General features: G+C 42.9%; 1 protein-coding gene across 1 annotated transcript; it reads right to left on the reverse strand.

The window, feature by feature from the left end:
• Window positions 1-1,926: 1,926 nt before the first annotated feature.
• On the reverse strand, window positions 1,927-19,851 carry sim1a (SIM bHLH transcription factor 1a). Its single transcript, XM_037455174.2, has 12 exons — window positions 19,632-19,851; window positions 19,069-19,448; window positions 15,364-15,443; window positions 13,403-13,492; window positions 13,205-13,313; window positions 13,035-13,120; window positions 11,458-11,657; window positions 11,244-11,350; window positions 9,908-10,055; window positions 5,939-6,101; window positions 4,990-5,365; window positions 1,927-4,219 (listed from the first exon to the last, which is right to left on the reverse strand). The coding sequence occupies exons 2-12, from the start codon at window positions 19,241-19,243 to the stop codon at window positions 3,522-3,524; spliced, it is 2,232 nt and encodes a 743-aa protein (XP_037311071.2). The 5' UTR covers window positions 19,244-19,448; window positions 19,632-19,851; the 3' UTR covers window positions 1,927-3,521.
• Window positions 19,852-20,398: the final 547 nt, after the last annotated feature.

Raw genomic sequence — 20,398 nt, forward strand, 5'->3', positions numbered from 1 at the left:
TCTGCCCCCCGGACTGAAAGTGGAAGCTGGTTCCACAAAAGAGAAGCTTGAAAACTGAAGGCTCTGCCCCCATCCTACTTTTTAAAACTCTAGGAACCACAAGTAGCCCAGCATCTACGGAGCGCAGATGCCTTGTAGGACAATACGGTGTAACAAGCTCTTTAAGATAAGACGGTGCCTCACAAGCAAGTGCCTTGTCGGTGAGGAGAAGTAACTTAAATTCTATTCTTGATTTAACAGGAAGCCAGTGCAGAGAAGTTAATACAGGAGTTATATGATCCCATTCCTTAGTTCTTGTTAATACACGTGCAGCAGCATTCTGAATCAGCTGGAGAGGTTTAAGCGATTTACAAGAGCAGCCTGATAACAAAGAATTACAGTAATCCAGTCTAGAAGTAACAAATGCATGAACTAGTTTTTCTGCATCACTTTGAGACAGGAAGTTCCTGATTTTCGATATATTACGTAGATGAAAAAAGGCAGTCTTTTTTATATGAGAGTTGAAGGACATATCCTGGTCGAAGAGAACTCCAGGATCTCTGATGGTGCTGTTGGATACCAGAGCAATTCCATCCATAGAGACTGTATCACGTGACAGCTGACTTCGAAGGCGCTCTGGGCCTATCATGATAACTTCAGTTTTACAGAGTTTAACATCAGGAAGTTGCAGGTCATCCAAGTTTTGATGTCACCAAGACAATCCTGAAGTCTAACAAGCTGGTTGGTGTCTTCTGGCTTGATCGATAGATACAGTTGAGTATCGTCTGCATAACAATGGAAGTTTATGCGGTGTTTTCTGATAACGTCGCCCAAAGGAAGCATGTACAGGGTAAATAGAATCGGTCCAAGCACAGAACCTTGTGGAACTCCGTGACCAACATTGGTGGTCCTCGATGATTCACCGTTCACAAACACAAACTGGGATCGATCCGATAAATAAGATTTAAACCAGCTGAGTGCAGTTCCTATAATGCCAATCAAGTGTTCCAGTCTCTGCAGCAGGATAGGGTGATCGATGGTGTCAAATGCAGCACTGAGGTCCAGCAATACAAGAAAAGAGACAAGTCCTTGGTCCGATGCAAGTAGAAGATCATTTGTAATTTCCCCCAGTGCCGTTTCTGTGCTATGATGCATTCTAAATCCTGACTGGAAATCCTCGAACAAAGCATTGTTTTGTAGAAAGTCACATAATTGATTCGTGACAGATTTCTCAAGGATCTTAGCGAGGAAGGGAAGATTAGAGATCGGTCTGTAGTTAGCCAACACCTCTGGAGCTAGAGTAGGTTTCTTAAGAAGAGGTTTAATTACAGCTACCTTGAAGGACTGTGGTACATGTCCTCTCAACAAAGACAGATTCATAATATCCAGTAGGGATGTGCTAATTAACGGAAAAACTTCCTTAAGCAGCTTAGTTGGAATCGGATCCAGGAGACAAGTGGAAGAGATGGATTATAAAATTGTAGAAGTCAGTTGATCAAGGTTGATGGAAGAGAAACCATTCAAGTAGGTATCAGGGCCCACGGCTGCATCCAAGGATCCTACATCCGAGGACGGGTCGGCTCCGTTTGGGGGCAGGAGACCATCAATTTTCTCTTTGATAGTCAGAATCGTATTATTGAAGAATCTTATTATATAAAGTCGTTACTACTGAGGTCCACCGGAATACGCGGCTCGACAGCGCTGTGACATTTGGACGAGCTTCCAGCTTCGTGCCGTCCCTCAGCTTTGTGATCTTGGCTGTACGATTAGTAAAGGTATTGTTGCTGGAGCTCACACAGCAGAGCAGACAGCCAGTGTCATGCTGTGGAGAGCTGGCCTTTTGAATAGAACTCAAGTAGAACTGAGCTTCATTTGTCAGCACCGGAAATTGGTTTGGACAGCCATGTTTGTTATAAAAAACAAACTAAATCACATCCCTGCGAAAGGATTTTATTTTGCCCTCTTAGAGAATTGGCTTCAGTCAAAAACACACTCAATATACAAGCAGATTGGATTTGATTGCAGCTATATTTCAAAAATCATAAAGAAACATTTAGTCAATAAATACATTTTTTGTCCATGTGCTTAAATGTGTCGGGAGTTTCTTTTTCATTATATTTACAGAACACCATAAATAACTTTAAGAGACGGAGCACATTTCAGGCTTTGACAAAATGAAAAAAGATCAATCCAAACTTGTATAAATATAGGTTCATCTGATGACTCAGGAGGAGGAAAAACTCCAAGAGAAAACTTGATTCCTGTTTACCAAACATGCCCACGTAACAATAACCAACAGTTGCTTCAGGAACACAATCAAGCTGCCTCGCCTGGCATTGCAATGGGTTGATTTGCATATGGTCGGTTCACCTTCCTGCACTCATTTATATATCATCGTGGGAAACAATAAAACATATAAATGTTGTCATGTCCTCAGATGTTTCTCGTAGATTATGAGAATTCAGTAGAATGTGTGTGGTTCTATTGTCCTGCCAATCAAATACTGTATCAGATATGAAAGCAGCAGACTTCCCATCTGTACAATGAGAATGATCATGTGCCTGTTAGTCATCATGGGTCTGCCTCTTTCTTTACTGCATTTACTTTTCTGCAAGATACCAATAATTGAGAGAAATGACACATCTAGCGAATGGCTTTGCATATTAGAGTGTGAAGTTTAAAAAGGACAAGGCCAACCTGTGCTCTGTGAACCAAACTCTACCTCTACTCATGTCTCCCCAACAGGGGCAACCCTTCATCTTTCATAGTGCAAAAGGTTACACACACATTCTGGGACACAGCCCTGTTTTTACATTTTCTTTCCATTGTACTCATTTCTTTCCCCCCTTTTAAAGAGCAGGATTTGCGATAACACACTGGGATTAAAAGGGGTTACTTTTATAGTGCTACAGTGCACGGTAGTGTTGCAGTACATTCCAATTACTTCAGTTGGCCTGGAAACTGGAGGCTGGTCACGTATGGAGCTGTCCTCTGCTACTTGTAACAATGTGATATTAAAATCTTCCTTCCTTTTCTTTTTCTTTGACCTTCCTGTTGGGGTGACGAGTGACTACCTCCAGGACCCTTTAGGATTGGGCGATGCACTTTTGTAAACACTTGACCATGTAAGGACAGAAATGACTAAAGAGAGATATCACATAATAAAAGAACAGAGTACACACCTGTTCTATAGGACTTAAATGACTTACTTACTTGTGATCTGGCACTAAATACAAAAAGTAACTATTAAAAATAGGAACCTGACCTGAGGTTGGACACCTTTTCTCATTCAATTCATTTAGAAAGTGTGTCCAAACACTCCAAGTAACAATGACACTACTTACCAGAACTAAAGGCACTGTCCTGATTATGGGACCTCGTTTTTCTCTCCAGACTACTAACACAGCACCCATTTGGAGAAACATACTCTTACGTTCTTTTGCCCTCTTCAAAAATGGAGCAACCTTTTGGGGGGGATTGTAGCTAAGGCAGACACAATAACCCTGGCTGTGTGCCGTGTGCCTGCGTGTGTCAGATGGGTGTTAGCTGCCGTTGCTGATAATGACCGAGGTGCCTTTATGTCCGGGGGGCTGCTCTGCCGGCATGCGGAGGTGAGGGGTCACGTCGTAGTGGGTGGGGCCCATACCAGAAGAGGAGCAGTAGCCCCGGAGGCTCTCTGGGTCATAGAGGTTCTCCAGAGCGTAGCCTGTCAGGGAGTAGGCTTTGTGCTTGTCCAAGTAGGTGTGAGGGGGGTAAAGGGCTGGGTCCAAGTTGGGGGAAGGCGAGCACGGACCCGGCCGACCAAACGGGTGGTGCAATGGAAGAGAAAGGGGGGACCGGTCCGCCTGGAGGTAGTCTTTGGACTTGTGGAGGCGGTCAGGACCTGGACTACTGAGCCTGCACAGGGGGGCGGGACCCTGACTCAAACCGCGACACACTACGGTCTGCAGTGGCCCTTGAGTGTATTCAGGAGTGAAGCATGGTCCGGGGCCCTTGGGCAGCCCGTTGGCCGGCCCCAGCGGGGCCCCTGGGGGGCCCTTGCGGAGCTGAAATCGACTTTCTTCTTCCTTGATCATCTGCTGCGTTGCCCGGATCAGAGTCTCGATCTTGCTGGGTTCCTGCGGGCTACAACGGTAGGGGTCCGCCTGGTAGCGATCCGCCTGGTAGCGATCCCCCGAGTCACTGGCTGAGCCTCCATCTGGAGAGCTGAGCGCGCTGTCCTCGTCCCAGTGGCCCCGGCCTGCAGGAGGACCGAGTGAAAGGGGTCAGGGGCCGGCACACAAGATTAAATCCTTTAATATGCTTTATATACTGGCATGTGTTCCTGCTGTTAAAGGTTTAAAGTTGTAATTCCTGTTTGTTTTCTAGATTTATTTAACAAGTTGCTGTTTTAGTATTTATCATTTCAATAATAAATAACAATTCTATTTGTATTCCATTTTATTTATAAAGCTTTGGTCATGGGATGAGTGCAGTGAAGATTTGCTCCTTGTTAACAATGAAGTACGTTTACGTGGTTAAAAAAAACAAATAGTTAAAATAGAGCTCGATATGGGTCAGCAGGCGTGGAAACGTTCCCGTCTGTTGAGCATCCGATGGACATTGTGGGTTATTCTTCAGAAACATGCAGCACTAAAATGGACCGCCTAGTTGTTTCAGCACCTCTTGAGCACTAGACTTACATTATTATTTACTAATTACATTATTGAGAAGGCAGTCCTTCCATCTGATCACTGCTACATCTTACATTTGTAATCAGCCCTTCTACCGTAGTTTCTGGCCTCGTAAGTGCGCAAGCTGGAAGTCATTGGACGTGCAGAAATGAAATCATAAATCATATTGTTGGAATATCAACAACTCCAGATCGAAAGGGGAATCCACAATCTCAATGTTGTTTAATTAAACAAAGAGAAGAGAGCAGCCTTGTGTCGCCTTCACCACATGCAGCACATAGGCCCATTTCCTCCTGTACAGGAAACACTATCAGCACACAGCAGCCCTTGGTCTCACCATTGTAGCTGTGGATGGTGCCAATGTCACATCCCTCTGGGTTCTCTGAGGAGTTCTTGCTTGGCGGCAGGACCGACCGAGCGGGGCCCCTCCACGTGTCCGTGCCAGGGGGAGGAGCCCCTAGAAAATATCGGCCCGCCTCACATCGGCCTCGCTCGCAGGTCAGGGCCGGACCGTGTGTGTGGAGGTGTGTGTAGCCATCGCTGTGACGGTGCTCCTCAGACAGGCTGTAGCAGAGCGACTGCTTGTACACACAGGAGGCATCAGGGCCCTCGCTTTGCTCGAGCAGTTGGGGGGAGGCCGAGTCTGTGAGGGGGCTGCTGCCCCACGGACTGTCCTGGTCTGATTCTGAGCGCTCCGTCTGGAAACTAGGGTACTAGGGGACAGGACGGGACATTATAGAAAGCTCAACTGACTCGACTTCTACTACTGTCCACCTTAGTCATCTTCCACCGTCTTTATTTGTCATTATTTGCTAAATGAATGTATAAGTTGGCATTGTTTTCTACTTACACTACATCAGTTCCCTAAGCAGAGCTAGTCATTTTACAACAGCTTCAAAAATCAATGGAAAGTAGAAAAATGATTAAAAAAACTAATATGAGTCACATATCATCACAAAAGACAACCTGCTTTCAATTTAATTTACAATCCTGTGCAGGATTGAAAGAAACTCCAGAAGCCCCCCACTGACTCCTTACAGTACAAACCAGCTGTCCTTTCAGTCCTTTCTAAAATGAAGGGCTTTAGATAATCTGGCTGAAGGCAATCTTGCTACCAAATGTCATCACAACATAAAATACTACTAAAACAATGGCCAATTTTAACAGAGATGTATGCTGCATGCTCTCTCCAAATGAGTGATACCTGAATGACTAAGTGCTACCTCAAGTTTTCCTCCTCCTACCAGGTGATGCTGTCTAACTACAGTAAGACGTTACATCTTCACCTGGATGTATGGCGAGAGCCTGGCTTTGGTCCTAGGCCGGGACACTCTGCTCTTGGGAGTCCTGCAGTCCAATGTAAGGCTGGCGGTGGTGCTGCTGTAGGGGAAGGAGGCCTTGGATGTGGCCTGGTCCAGAGAGAGCTGCAGGCCTTTATACTCCGTCTCCCTGAAAACACAAGCACAATGTCCATGCGGTTGGTTCCTGCTACCTTTACTTCTGTGTCCTGGATGGAATACGCTGTGTAATCACACCACAGGGATCCACTCCCTGTTAAAGAACACTAACAGCCATGTGTTCATCAGTTAGAGCCGGGGGGGGGGGCCTTGACGCGGCTGTTGGGAAACTTGTTTCACCAGAAGGATTGCAGCAAGGCCTTCAACAAACACTCCATAGAGGGAGAGCTGTCCAATTAAATACACGGGGAGATTAAAGGCTATGTCTGACTAAAGCGGCCCAGAGGAGTAGCTGAGATGTCTCACTGCGGGGTTAGGGCAATTCATTCCTGGCTAAAGTGTGACAGATCTCCCCACGTTTGTGTACAGGAAACCTGGAAAGGGTTTGTTGACCACATAAAAGTGACCTCAGTGCTGCATTCAAGCCATTGACCATCACATCCTGTTACATTGGATCGGCAATTTAATAACCGCACTAAGCAGTGTGTGGGATCATATTACTCTTGTGCTGGTAAAATTAAGAATAGAATTATAAGGTACTTCCCCTTGCCTACAAGGTGATGGATCGTGGTTCTATCTGGACCCTGTTCCTGCCTCCTGAAGTGTCCTGCTGACACTCGACTGCTTCTAACACCATTATTAGTCACATTACTGGTTTTAAAGCACAGAGGCTGTTGCATGTGTACACATTGGAAAGCCCTCTTAGTAGAACTTGTGGCTACAAAAAATAACTTTTTTATTTATTTTATCTCCCCTCTGTCTCAGTGTCTCTGCTCAGACTCACACGTACATGTGTTGGCATTAGTTACATTGGGTCCTAAAGATAATGGATGAGCACAGCAGTGGATGGGACTCACTGAATGAGGGAACAGTTCCAAAACTGGGAGACCCTGTGACCAACACTGTTGAACACTCTAGTGGCCTCGTCCACACTCCAACAGGTATTTTTGGTAACAACGTTTTTCCCTCATTTGTTCTTAAAAGAAGATAAAAAAGTCAAACCCTGGTTAAACACAGTAAAAGGTGTGCTTTCTGCAGCAGACAGGCTTCTATTGCTAAATCCCCGTCAGGTGGTGGTGGTAGCAGGGACAGGAGGAGCACAGGTTATCACAGCTAAACACACAGTGGGAGTTCACATGCAGGTGAAGTAGCCTTATCAGCGTCCTTATCATCGGCTGAGTACACCAAGCGTCTCAGAGTGGCTCCTGCCCACATCCACCATTGCTGGGGGGCTCAATCCGTGCAGCCACACTGTTCAAGGAGTGGGATATTATCATGGGGAACTGTCACATCAATGTTTATGAAAAGCCTGCAGCAGACCAAATCCGGGGACAAGGGTCTTTGTCCCGCTGCTGTGAAGCCTGTCAACAAACCTGTCCCCAATGTGGGGGCAGACATCTAGAATTTAGAGAACAAGCCTGGATGGTAGTGGTGCCCCTGTGGTCCTTCACTCAGAGGATCGGAGGATTGTTGATTCTGTACACATGACATCCATTGCAGTCCGTCCATCCTGGGAGAGGGATCCCTCCTCTGATGTTCTCCCTAAGGTTTCTTCCCTTTTTCTCACCATTGAAGGGTTTTTTCATATTTTGGGGAGTTTTTCCTGTGCCGATGTGAGGGTTTCGGGACAGAGGATGTTGCATGTGTACAGATTGTAAAGCCCTCTGAGGCAAATTTGTAATTTGCGATTTTGGGCTATACAAAATAATTGAATTGAATTGAATCGGTGGTCCACTCCACGCGGGTTCTTCTCACTGAACCCCAAATACAGATGAAACTCGAAAAATTTCAATATCATGCAAAAGTTAATTTATTTCAGTAATTTAACTTAACCGTCTACCAGGACATTTTAGAGCACTTCATGCTTCCTTCAGCAGACAAGCTTTATGGAGATGCTGACTTCATTTTCCGGCAGGACTTGGCACCTGCCCATACTGCCAAACATTTTCTGAGATTTTGAATTTGGGGTTTTCATAAGCTGTATGCCATAATCATCCAAAATGATATCAAATAAAGGCTTGAAATATCTTACTTTGCTTGTAATGAGTCTATATAATATATTAGTTTCACATTTTAAGTTGAATTACTGAAATAAATTAACTTTTGCACAATATTCTAATTTTTAGAGTTTCAGCTGTAGCTGTCCTATGTGTGAATGTTAGCTACTGGACGGGTGTCACAGAGTATGGTAGCTCCTGTCATCACAGTATAAATGGGTTAAAAAGCTTTAAATGGTCAGAAGACACCCCAAACAAATAGAATATATATACTTTATATCAGGGGTCCCCAACCTTTGTTGCCTAACGGACAGTTTTTATGTTACACAATATCTGTCTTAAAGGAGTCCTCTGCTGTATATATCAAAAGGTAAATGCAGTTGAATACTGGTTTATGTTAAGATGTGTTACTTGTCATTTGGATTAAAAGGTGTAGATGGATGTAGGAGAAGAACTGTGGACAAGGACCAGCCTAATTTGGCTGCAAAGGATCAGAACTGAAAAGCAGGAGTTTAACGGAAATTAAATAATTGTAATTGACCCAAATAACTGTCATACACATTTTTCCAATAAGATCTCATCATGAACACAGAGCTGCTCTGTGATGGAGCCTTTTATGCGATTCCTCACTTACTAAAAAGAGTGCAATGATGATTCAGGTAGCAACTTGCGCTGTCCCACTGTTTGCACATGCAATCTAAGCCCAGTCAGATATGCTTCAGCTCCTTCCTATTTGTACATATTCTGCTAGTCTTAGACAAACCCCACCAGTGAACACCAAGCACATGAGCACACAGCGCAAACTAAAGGGTCAGACATTGTGACCCAACTGGCAGACAACTGAGATACAACAGGAATGTCAGCCTCCATAAGAGTTCCGGTTGTGTCATTATCGCACTTTATTTGTTTCTAACTCAAAACGATAAATAGGACCCAGCAAACCCTCTTCGTTGCCAGGCTTCCACAAAGTAATGCATGTCAAATATTTCTAAGAAAGCCTCCTGTTAATTGCTTCCCAGTAAATCTCTAGTTCCAACACTCATTATCTCATGATAGTACAACGTAGATGTGAGCTGTCCTTCACTCACACTGACAGCAACCAGCTGAACCGAAGGGGACTCAAACCTTCCACCACCAGGATGTGTCTGTAAGCTGCTGGAGGGTCAGCAGTGGGTGCCTTCCAGGCATCCATCAGTTCTCTGAAACACTCGGGGAGCATCACTTGTCACACACCGTGGACATCTTATTGAATACTTCTGACATGCTGCCTTTACTGTACGGCCAAAGACCTCGTAAAACAGAAAAACCAGTTGGTACCTTTAGACTTCTACACTGTCTGTGAAGCACAAAACCCAGGACCCAGGTATGAGGTTTAATTTCTACAGTTTAAAATAAATGTTACTCATCAACGGTTTGTTGGGGATTTTTTTTTGTTATTTCACATTCGGTGCTGTTTTAAAATAAGAGCTGTACCACAAGAGAGGCTACAGCAGCTCATCTCATTGATGCAGATGGAGTATGTTTGATTTGTTTGTATTTAGGGATTTCATTTGTCAATCTTCCAATTTGTTAAAAAAAGGAGGAACCTAAACAGTCAAAGGTCAAAATAAAAACAGTTGGACTCTGGAAATGAGAAGGCTCCAATTTAAAAGAGTCAGAGAAACATGATGTTTCCTCAGATTATTTCTCTCACTAGATCTCTGAGCCGCGTGGGAATATATCAATGCAATCTCATTTAGTCATGATGGGGAGGATTAGGACAGCCACGGTCAAGTTCTCAGGTACTGAGACAGATACTCACGTGAGGACGTAGTTGACACTGACGATGCAGTGAGGTCGGGATGAGCGGCTGTTGTGTACAATTGTTGCATAACTCTGAACCCAGACCCAGCCTCCCTGCTTGGCCAAGAAGCGGTAGTACTTTGTGGTGACCTGACCTTTGACCAGCACTAAAACACAAGGGGCAAGAAATGACAGCAAAGGATGACTGATGGGAGAACAAATATACACAGCATTACTAAAGTAAAAGTTCCTCTGAGAGCGGATGGCCTGTATATTGTCTCATGATTGTACAAATAGCATATGGTAATGTGGCATAAGAAGGTAACGTGACATGTAACATCACAGCAACAAACAGCAAGGGAGCCTAAAACCAGCTTCTTTACTGCTCAGATTCCTGCAATGATGCCTGTGACCTCAATAAGTGGAAATACAATGAACATGATGATCCTCCCACAGTCTGTTTCCTGCATTGTCCTTTATACAGTCAAATGGATTAAAAAATAACTCAATCTTGAATTATATACTAAAATAACCCAACTAAATACATGAACCAAAGCAACAGAATGTGGTAGTTCCTATTTTACTACATTGACGAAAAGGGATTATGAAGTCTTCAGACAAAGCTAAGAAAATACATGTAAATTCCACAAATGAATAACGATGATATAGCGAGCTTCCACCAAAAGACATGGACCCCCAAATGAAATCATACTTAGACACAGTCTTAACATATTCACAGATGACTACCACAATACTGTCAACTCAGTCGAGTCACTTGCTTAGGATACAATGTGACCCAGTGATGTTGCCTTTGCAACAGTTAACCATTCATTTTCTAATTATGAGTCATTAAATACTCACACAGATACAAGAGAAAACCTTTACCACAAATTGATTTTTGAAAAAGGAAACAGCTCTAAAAATTCTAAATGAAGAAGAATGGAGGGGACATTTGGGGAGAAATGCATTAACGCTACAAGGAATAACTAATTGTGTTTTGAAATTATAACACATGACAAGATTGCAAACACAGTGGGGTGTGAAATGGGGTAAAAAGCAAGAGTACTTTCTAAAAGGAAGGAAATGACTTCACTCACACGTGATGAGACAAAGACAGTGATTTTTGGAAAAGTGGATGGATGAAATGGCCCAGTATCTATAGAATCCCCAATCCTCTGGAACTGTGTGTGTGTGTGTGTGTGTGTGTGTGTGTGTGTGTGTGTGTGTGTGTGTGTGTGTGTGTGTGTGTGTGTGTGTGTGTGTGTGTGTGTGTGTGTGTGTGTGTGTGTGTGTGCGTGTGTGTGTGTGCGTGTGTGTGTGTGTAGAGAGATATTTGGTAGAAAGGAAAAACTCACACAAGTGATGAGCACATCTCAGATGGAAGGAGTCACAGCTGTGGACGTGATGATAGAGAGTCTTCTCAATGAGATCCTGTGGCTCGTAGCCGGTCAGCTCTGAAACCCTGAGCAACACACACACACAAACACACATTGACAGGGATCATCAAGCCGTCCCATATTTACACACAGAAGTAGCACATGGTGACCACTTGGTGCAGAGGAAGGGTACCGTGAGTCGAGGAAGATGAGCTTCATGTCCAGGCTGGCTCTGAACATGAACATGTTGCTGTGCAGTTTGATCTCGGTGACAGCGCTGGGCGGCAGCGAGTGGCCGACAGCCACCAGCCCCACGTTCTGATAGCAGCCGTCAAAAGGGGACATGTCCAGGCTGTACTGACGGATCTTCAGGTAGCCACTGCAGTGGATCACCTAAGCCAACAGTTCATAGATGGACACACAATGAATTACATGGCTATTACTCGGTCATAGTATGAATAATTACAAAATAAATACAAAAATCTTCTTCCTATTTGAATATGCTTTATCAGCCCTAGTGTTACTCCACTTTGTGGTTGTGCGTTTTCCTGTGATACTACAAACTCCTCTGAACTAGAGACACCCTTCTGTACTTGAGGGGTTACCATAAAAAAGAAGGAAAATTAACTGGGAACCAGATTAGTGTGTCGTTAAACTAACTCAACTCAAGGAGCACTTGTTTGCAGGTCACGCAGCTTTTAACTAAATCACAGAGTCTTTGTCAGCAGTCAAACGTTCCATCTGCTGCATGTGAAACCATCAAAAAGGATCATCCTACACTTCTATAAAGACAACGTAGCCATATCATGTATTATGATGCTGGTGAACTGACCCTCAACTAGGCCTCCCAACAGTTGAGAAATGTCCCTTTTACAGAAGACAAGGACATGGTGCTATGAGGCTGATCCCTCTCAGTCATTCCATGAGCAGTGCTGAGCGACGAGCAGAGATGAATACTTCAATACAAGCAGATATCTAGCATGGTCAACAGGAATCTATTTGGAGGATCAACCTCAGTCACACATGGGAGCTGTTTCTTTGGCAACCAACAGGACAGGTAAGTACTTATTATACACACATGTAAAAAGATTTGTGATTTGACTTTATTCATTTTTTTTCAATTGCTGAAAATTCAGAAATTAGGAAAGCTGAAAGGATTTCCAAGATTAGCAGTAACAGAGAGATTGTAATAAAAATTGAAGTACAAAAATAGTAGTGATATTATCAGTAGTAATATCAGTTGTAGAATTGCGAGTAATAGCAGTATTTGTAGTAATAGTAGAAGGAGTAGTACAATCAATTCTAGTATTACTACTATTAGTATTACAAGTAGTAGTAGTAATTTTAGTAGTAGAAATATTAGTAGTATAATTAGTAATAGTGTAACAGTAGTAGTGGTATCAGTTGTAGACGTATTACTACTAGTAGTAGTAATTGTAATAGTATTAGAAGTTGTTGTAGCACAAACCCATGTAAAGGTCATAAACGGAAAAACTCAAGAAACATAATCAGTGATATTGAAAAAAGTTCAATATATATCAAAAAGCTGATTTTCTAAAATAGTTTAGGCTTCTGTCAATATGTTAAAGTGAAATGGGGGCTGTAGCTAAAAGATTGACAAAGTAGAAGGCTTTGAAAGTTGAAGAATTTGAGTTGAAAAAAAAATAAAAAATATGACTAATATGTATAAAGCAGCATTCCAACAACTAGACATGAGTGATCTTCTCCTTCGTAATAGAGAAAGTAAAGACAGCAGAACAGCCCTCCTACCTTGTAGCCTCCACAGGTGAGACCAGCATTTCTTTTAGCAAGGACACATTTCATCCTCAGAAAGAAGGAGCGTTCCATCTCATACTCTGCAAAGAGTTCCAAAAAGCTGCATGTTATAAAATGTACAACTGCTTCATGGCTCTGTGTCATATAGAGGACAACAATCTTACCGTGGACAAAGTGTGAGTGGTAAGGCTGGTGAGCTGTGAGGACGGCTGTCATCTCATCATGGTCAGCTGGATGGATGTATTCATAAATGCTGTTTCCAGTGAGCTCCACCTGTTGAAATGAACATTCGGCTCAGAACTGTGACTCCTCGGGGCCAACACACCAGAGGGGATCAACAACAGACAGTTTGTCAAACCAACCTGCGACAGGCCCAAGTGGACCGATGCCGTTTCTGAGATGTACATTATTTTTCCATCCGGAGCAACCACAAAGATGAAGCCATCTAATGTCTGAAAAAAAGAAGATTCATTCATTTGATATCAACAAAAGGCAAAAATAAATTTGTCTTTATTTAAATTAATGTCATTTGGATGAACAAAGTATATAAACTATAGTGCCTTGTAGCTATGATTACAAATCATTAAGCTAGAGACACTGTCACAGCAGACTGACTATTGTAACAACATCATCTAAAGCGATTTTAAACAGCTTGAAATGAACAAAAATAACAACGCCATGTAGCTCTAACTCACATGTGTGACTCAAGGGCAGCGGGTCGACCAAACCGTCGCCTATGATTTTACTGGTATGGCCCACTTGAGTGGGCACTATGTGGCCCCTTACCTAAAAGGAGCTTGACACCACTGCTCTAAAGGAAGAACTGAACTACACTCTGAGTTACCAGTTTGTACGCCCAATAATGCTCAATGTTATTGAAATGCACAGCTGATGATTCCCATGTATTCTCCTTTTGGAAGATTCACTTTCTGCTGTTGTGAATCAAAATGTATTACAATGAGTGGTTAACATGTTTGTCCACCCTATTTGTATCAACTAAAAACTTCTTCTTTCTTGCATTTCATTTAGCTCGGTGAAAGTTCGATAAAAAAATAAATCTTAGGTCCGCAGAGCAAGGCCAAGAAAGAAGATTTTCCTTTCATTTAACTGCGGCCCTAGTTTTGTAGCCCTGTACTCATTTAGTTTTGTAGCCTTGTAGCCTTTTAGTTTTGTAGTTTTGTAGACTTGTAGCCCTGTAGTTGTGTAGCCTTGCAGCCCTTTAGTTTTGTAGCCCTGTGGCCCTTTAGTTGTGTAGCCTTGCAGCCCTTTACTTTTGTAGCCTTGTAGCCTTGTAGCCCTTTAGTTGTGTAGCCTTGCAGCCCTTTAGTTTTGTAGCCCTGTGGCCCTTTAGTTGTGTAGCCTTGCAGCCCTTTACTTTTGTAGCCTTGTAGCCTTGTAGCCCTTTAGTTGTGTAGCCTTGCAGCCCTTTAGTTTTGTAGCCCTGTGGCCCTTTAGTTGTGTAGCCTTGCAGCCCTTTACTTTTGTAGCCTTGTAGCCCTTTAGTTGTGTAGCCTTGCAGCCCTTTAGTTTTGTAGCCCTGTGGCCCTTTAGTTGTGTAGCCTTGCAGCCCTTTACTTTTGTAGCCTTGTAGCCCTTTAGTTTTGTAGCCCTGTGGCCCTTTAGTTGTGTAGCCTTGCAGCCCTTTACTTTTGTAGCCTTGTAGCCTTGTAGCCCTTTAGTTGTGTAGCCTTGCAGCCCTTTAGTTTTGTAGCCCTGTGGCCCTTTAGTTGTGTAGCCTTGCAGCCCTTTACTTTTGTAGCCTTGTAGCCCTTTACTTTTGTAGCCTTGTAGCCCTTTAGTTTTGTAGCCTTGTAGCCCTTTAGTTATGTAGCCTTGTAGCCCTTTAGTTTTGTAGCCTTGTAGCCCTTTAGTTTTGTAGCCTTGTAGCCCTTTAGTTTTGTAGCCTTGTAGCCCTTTAGTTTTGTAGCCTTGTAGCCCTTTAGTTGTGTAGCCTTGTAGCCCTGCAGCCCTACTTCTTTGTGTTGCCGTTGATGTTAGAGGGGCTTTAGGACAGACTGAGGCTGTGTGCGTGACCAGGAATGCGCTCAGCTCATTTCACTCTGAGGGAGAAGGAGGCAGACGACACCAAACCACACACACAAGCACTAACACATGCACACATACCCTGCATATAATAATACATACATTATTTGAAATCATACATATAAATAGCTCAGCTTTAAATATTTCCTGGGGCTTTAGTCTAACGAACATTTAAGGGCCTTATACGTAACCTTGTTATGTCTCAGTCACCTGAAAAGCCCAAAGCCCACATATTCTTCTCTCGTTGTTTTGAAAGTGTGAGATCTGTTAATTCAGCTACCTGTAAGAGATGGGCCCCGAGCTCCTGGTGGACTCCATCCAAAGAGCTGCGGCTCACATGACCCCAGGACTCCCCAAGGCCTGGCAAACAAATCACACACAGACAGGAAAGATAAATGTCAGAGTTTCCAATTGAAGCTAAAAGGAAACCACAACGAGAGATTCTACAGTCAGCCTGCTCACTATGACTGCTATTAATAAAAGAAGTGGATTCATAACTAAATAATATTTTATTACAGCAGCATTATCACTACAACTGCTCAGGCTTTTATTAAAGAAAAACAAATACTGATAATCCAGTCTATGAACTGGTTTCACAAAGTAAGGCAATGTTATTCATCCATCATATAGCACACAATAATTGTATATAATATTTAGACAAATAAGTTGCATTAAATAATCACAAAAAGAACCATTGGGTGAACTACAGCATGTCTATAAAGATTAACAACGGTCTTTGCATCACTTAACGAATACATAAATACTACATACTATTTGAATTGTATAATAGCAATAAATAATGGAGATTTTTCTTTCACTAATTATATTGTTTACAACCTGCACTTCACTTGTATTTAATATTCTTGTTAATATTCCTGCTCACAATGTCTGTATATATATATATATATCCGTAATGACATACATATGTATGTATATATGTATTATTTAGCACGGATGATTCCCCGACTTTTTGTCTTTAATCATTTCTTTATGTCTGGTAAAAGTATTCAGAGTTTCACAAGAAGAAGAAAAAATGATAGAGTGTAGTGGCAGGGACGTACAGGAAACCGCATATATTTTGCAGAGACATCGAATTTGTCAAAGATTATATTGCATATTTAAAAAACCCCACAAATATTATATTTTTTATAATTTCATATGATCTCTTTTACTTTTAGGGAGAGAGCTGCTTTCACTCCCACGTGTCTTCAGGGTTTGGTTTATATCTATAACTGAATATTGCACTTTTATCCAGTTAATGTAAGATAAACTGAGCAAGGCTCGTAGAGGGCAAAGAGACGCAAATCCAGACACTCGAGGTGATTATCGCGCGGATCGGACACGGGGTTAAATAAACTGAGCCCAGATAGAAAGTAATAAATAGTTAGACTGGTGATGTCATCATCTGGCTCTTAGACCCCTGTAAAAGCTTCAATTAGTCCTCACGGGGCCCCGTGGGCCTCCACGAAGTGTTACTGTTATTGTCATATTATTTATCTTATTTTGACTGCACGAGGGCCGTGTTTTTGCCCAAAAAAACGCGACACGAAGTCCACCCATGAATAAAGGACCATATGTATTGATTAGATCAATCCAAATCACTTCGATATCGAGCTTCCTGTTTAGCGATTGGATTAAAAACCAGACGAGACGGAAGAAAATGAAAATCCTTTACTGTGAAACACGCGGCGCGTGCGTCCCTGCAGAAAGCCGCGTGAGCATGATCCATACAGCATGCGGCTACGGGGGCATGCCGTGCACATACCACCTTCTGTTATTGTGCGTCACAATGAAAGCTGCGCGAGACCCGCGCTTCTTATCATTTAATTTAAATCCACGCAAAACTGGTTATTTCCATTATTTTATTATTAATCACATCGAATGCTTACAATTTACAATCATGAGTAATTTGTTTTATTATTAATATCAGCTATTTTTTTGTCATTATTTAGCAGATTCGTCGACTTGTTCTCTTTAATCATCTGGTGACCAGTGTTCAACGAAAAAATTGTATATGTATATATATATACAAACACACACACACACAATACAAAACTAAAGGGCTGCAGAGCTACACATAATGAATCCATATGGAAAGAAATGCTAGATACATCTAGTCAATTGATCACAACTTGCGAGCAAAAATAATAATACAATTCTGCTGTGTTCCGTTAGTACATTTCAAAACATAATTACATAATTCAAATAATAATAGTAATGTTAATTTATTTTATCATATTGTTGCAGAGAGTAGAATCCACATTTGCGTTGAAATAAATCATAATTTGAACCGTGAATTGACAGAGAAAAGAAAAGCTCCATGTGGAATAATGAACAGGCTCAGTTGACAACAGCACTGCAATAATTATTATAAAATGTTGCATATTTAAACAATTATTCATCTGCTGAGGAACCTGAAGCTGGGATTTATTATTTCCGTTCTGGTCCAAGCTGCTATTTACATCAGAAAGATAAATAAATGCATTGAAATACTCAGTAAAGTGGACTAAAAGCTGACCTTAGCCTCCCTCTGCTTGTGGTGTGGGGTGTCATGTAATCCAACCCAGGATGGACAACGTGGGTCAAAGGTCCCCAGTGACCACTATGGGTGTCATAAATTACCCCCCAGCCCAACTCCTCAAACACACAGAAACTGTGTTTTTACTGTTCTTCTCCCGGCTTATTCCAAACTGCTGCCCTCTCAGAGGGGCTTCTTTTGCTTGAGTCATCACACATGGCCAGTGGTGGAGTGTGTGTTACAAGAGTAACATGTGAACCAGACCTGTGCCGAATCGAGCTATCGAGTCCCTGTGTTTATGCAGAGCACGCATGTCTCCAGACTAAACATGGACACAACACACAATGTGTCTCAACGGTCCTGAATGAAGGGTCTCTGATCCGTCCACCAGAGACCCCATTAGTGCCATTCATCTGATAAAATGTATATTCTTACAACGCTGCATCTCTTCCAATGTATTATATGCATATAAGAATCGTATCTTATTTTCACTTTCATGGGCCAATAATAATAATAATTTTTAGATTTTAAGATGGAATCCAGGTCGTGTATGGGGTTGTACTTTTGTAGTGGAGATTCAAGAGACATCACCACGGATAAAAGAAATAAATGTAAAATATTCTAATATAATGAAGAGCTTTGATCAACCTCAATGTTGACATTGAGAGTGGTGATAATCAAATAGCCTATGAAAGCAGGCATGATCACAGAATGAGGGTCCATGTTCCCTTTGTGTGAGTCTGTGCCTGCATTACTGCTACAAGGAGCTCCATATGTGGAGGGATCACACGTGCACACACTAATATGCGCGGCTTTGCAGCAGTCACGCAGAAAGGAGCCTCATCTCATCTAATCTGCCATCCAGGGGACGTGGGGGGACACGGACAGGAGGGCCGGGGGACAGGAGACTTCTGCTGCTGACTGGTTGAATTCATTTAGTCATGTTTATATGGAATGTACGGTATTATTAGACAGCCATCAGAAGCGAAGTGAAGTGACCTACTGGGGTTGTAAAAAATAAACCATTCAAAAAGGTTTTTTTTCCCATCAGTTCTTCTCAACGCTCTTTCTATAGAATAAATCTGCTCTAGAATAAACTCCCACTGCTCATATGAATTTCCAGAGAATGTAAAAGGCTTTTTGGTTCCAACGTCACATCTTTTTCAATTTTTCAATTTTTTATTTTCTTAAAACTTTAAATTACAATCTAGGAAATTACATTTGGCCACTTGCTAAAAATAACAACATATAATTAAAATTATGTATTAATGAAAGTGTCACATTTTAAACAAAGACAATTCTGAATGGTAATAAAAGAGCGTACCGGTAACTACAATTAATAACCAGTATATGGCCAAGTGGTAGAAGCTAAGGACGGTGGCCCGGGAGGCCGAGAATGAAAATAGCAACCCTACTTCTCACTACGATGAACGGCTTGATGTATGAGGCGGTTCCTGGGTCGCCTACCTTCGGGGAAGACTATCCGCATCTTCAGGTAGCTGGTGGTCAGCCGGATGATGGACGCTTTGTCCAGCTGGGAGGTGATGGCGGACGGCAGCGGCAGCAGCTTGGCCAGTTCGTAGAACTCGCTGTTCTCCTTCTCCCGCCGGGTCCGCGCCGCGTTCTTGGACTTCTCCTTCATGGTGTCGCGCCCAGGTGTCTCATAGCAGTGGAGCGCAGGCGGCTCCGCACACGGGACCAGCAGTCGGGTTCGTCCCTGCGGTCCTCTGTTCACCACGGCACCATGTGTCCCGGGACTCCGCCGGTCCGATTCCTGCCCCCTCTGTGTGAGACTCACCGCGCACTCGGACCCCTCATGCCTCCTGGGGTGTACAGGTCAGTAGGCCCTGTAGTGGGGTACACCGGGGGGACACATTATGAGGGTGACGCATCACTCGGGTCCGTCCATCAAACACAAGTCCGGGTCACTATTTACAACTAATGAGGACACCTGTTTGAATGTCTCCTCACACATATACAGGGGGTACTTTTGTACTTATTCATATTCCACCACGAGCTCACTCGCTTACCTCGGACCGTTAGCTGCCGACGCCGGTTGGGCCTCAACGTGTCCCGGCAGAATGTCCCCAACGCCGAGCATTCACAAGTCCTCCATCCCGTGTGGTTCCGCTGCAGCGGATCATCCAGAGGCTTCCAGGGCTGCGGGCTCAAACACCCGCCCACCACAGGCAACACGCCTCCTATTGGACGAGCGGATAAGCCTTTGACCTATCGATTGACTGCACCATGTGGCTACCCCCTCCAGAACGAGCGAGCATTGGCTGCTGGAACCCCCCCCCCTCACTTCTGGCACCAACTGGACTGAAAACCCCTCGTGCAGAGCTCTCTCAAACAACATGGACTCGGACGCATTTATTGGCTTTCAGAAAAAATACATATTGCAAAGACATTGCACAATCTGTGGTAATTCTATTTCAGTGGAAGGAGCTATTTATTGTACACGTGTTACTGCCGCCTCTCCCATGAAACCAAAGAGGCCAATAGGTTTACACTTTTTAATTAAATTTCATTATTTATTAGTTTTTTTTCCCCCAAAGTAAAAAATGAAAAAGTTTGCCCCAGTGTGTAAAAAACGACATCCTGTGTCCCGAAACAGAGGAGGGCTCCTCTGGGATGGACAGAGATGTGCATTGTACCGTGTATTCTAACGACAACATGCGCGCTGATGGCTTATTCGTCACGTTGTATTTATTACACACACTATTCTAGGCCTAAAAAATGCTAGATTTTTTTTATTTATTTTATTATAATTATACATAAATATATACATAAAAAA

This window comes from Pungitius pungitius, chromosome 11, assembly GCF_949316345.1.
Source record: "Pungitius pungitius chromosome 11, fPunPun2.1, whole genome shotgun sequence".
NCBI lineage: Eukaryota > Metazoa > Chordata > Actinopteri > Perciformes > Gasterosteidae > Pungitius > Pungitius pungitius.

Bases quoted from the DNA above. Each gene is read 5' to 3' on its own strand.
- sim1a (XM_037455174.2), bottom strand. From the start codon at position 19,243: ATGAAGGAGAAGTCCAAGAACGCGGCGCGGACCCGGCGGGAGAAGGAG. The intron at 13,314-13,402 runs GTTGGTTTGACA...TCATTTCAACAG, and splicing joins TCCACTTGGGCCTGTCGCAG to GTGGAGCTCACTGGAAACAG. The intron at 13,121-13,204 runs GTAAGATTGTTG...AACTCTTTGCAG, and splicing joins CCACTCACACTTTGTCCACG to AGTATGAGATGGAACGCTCC.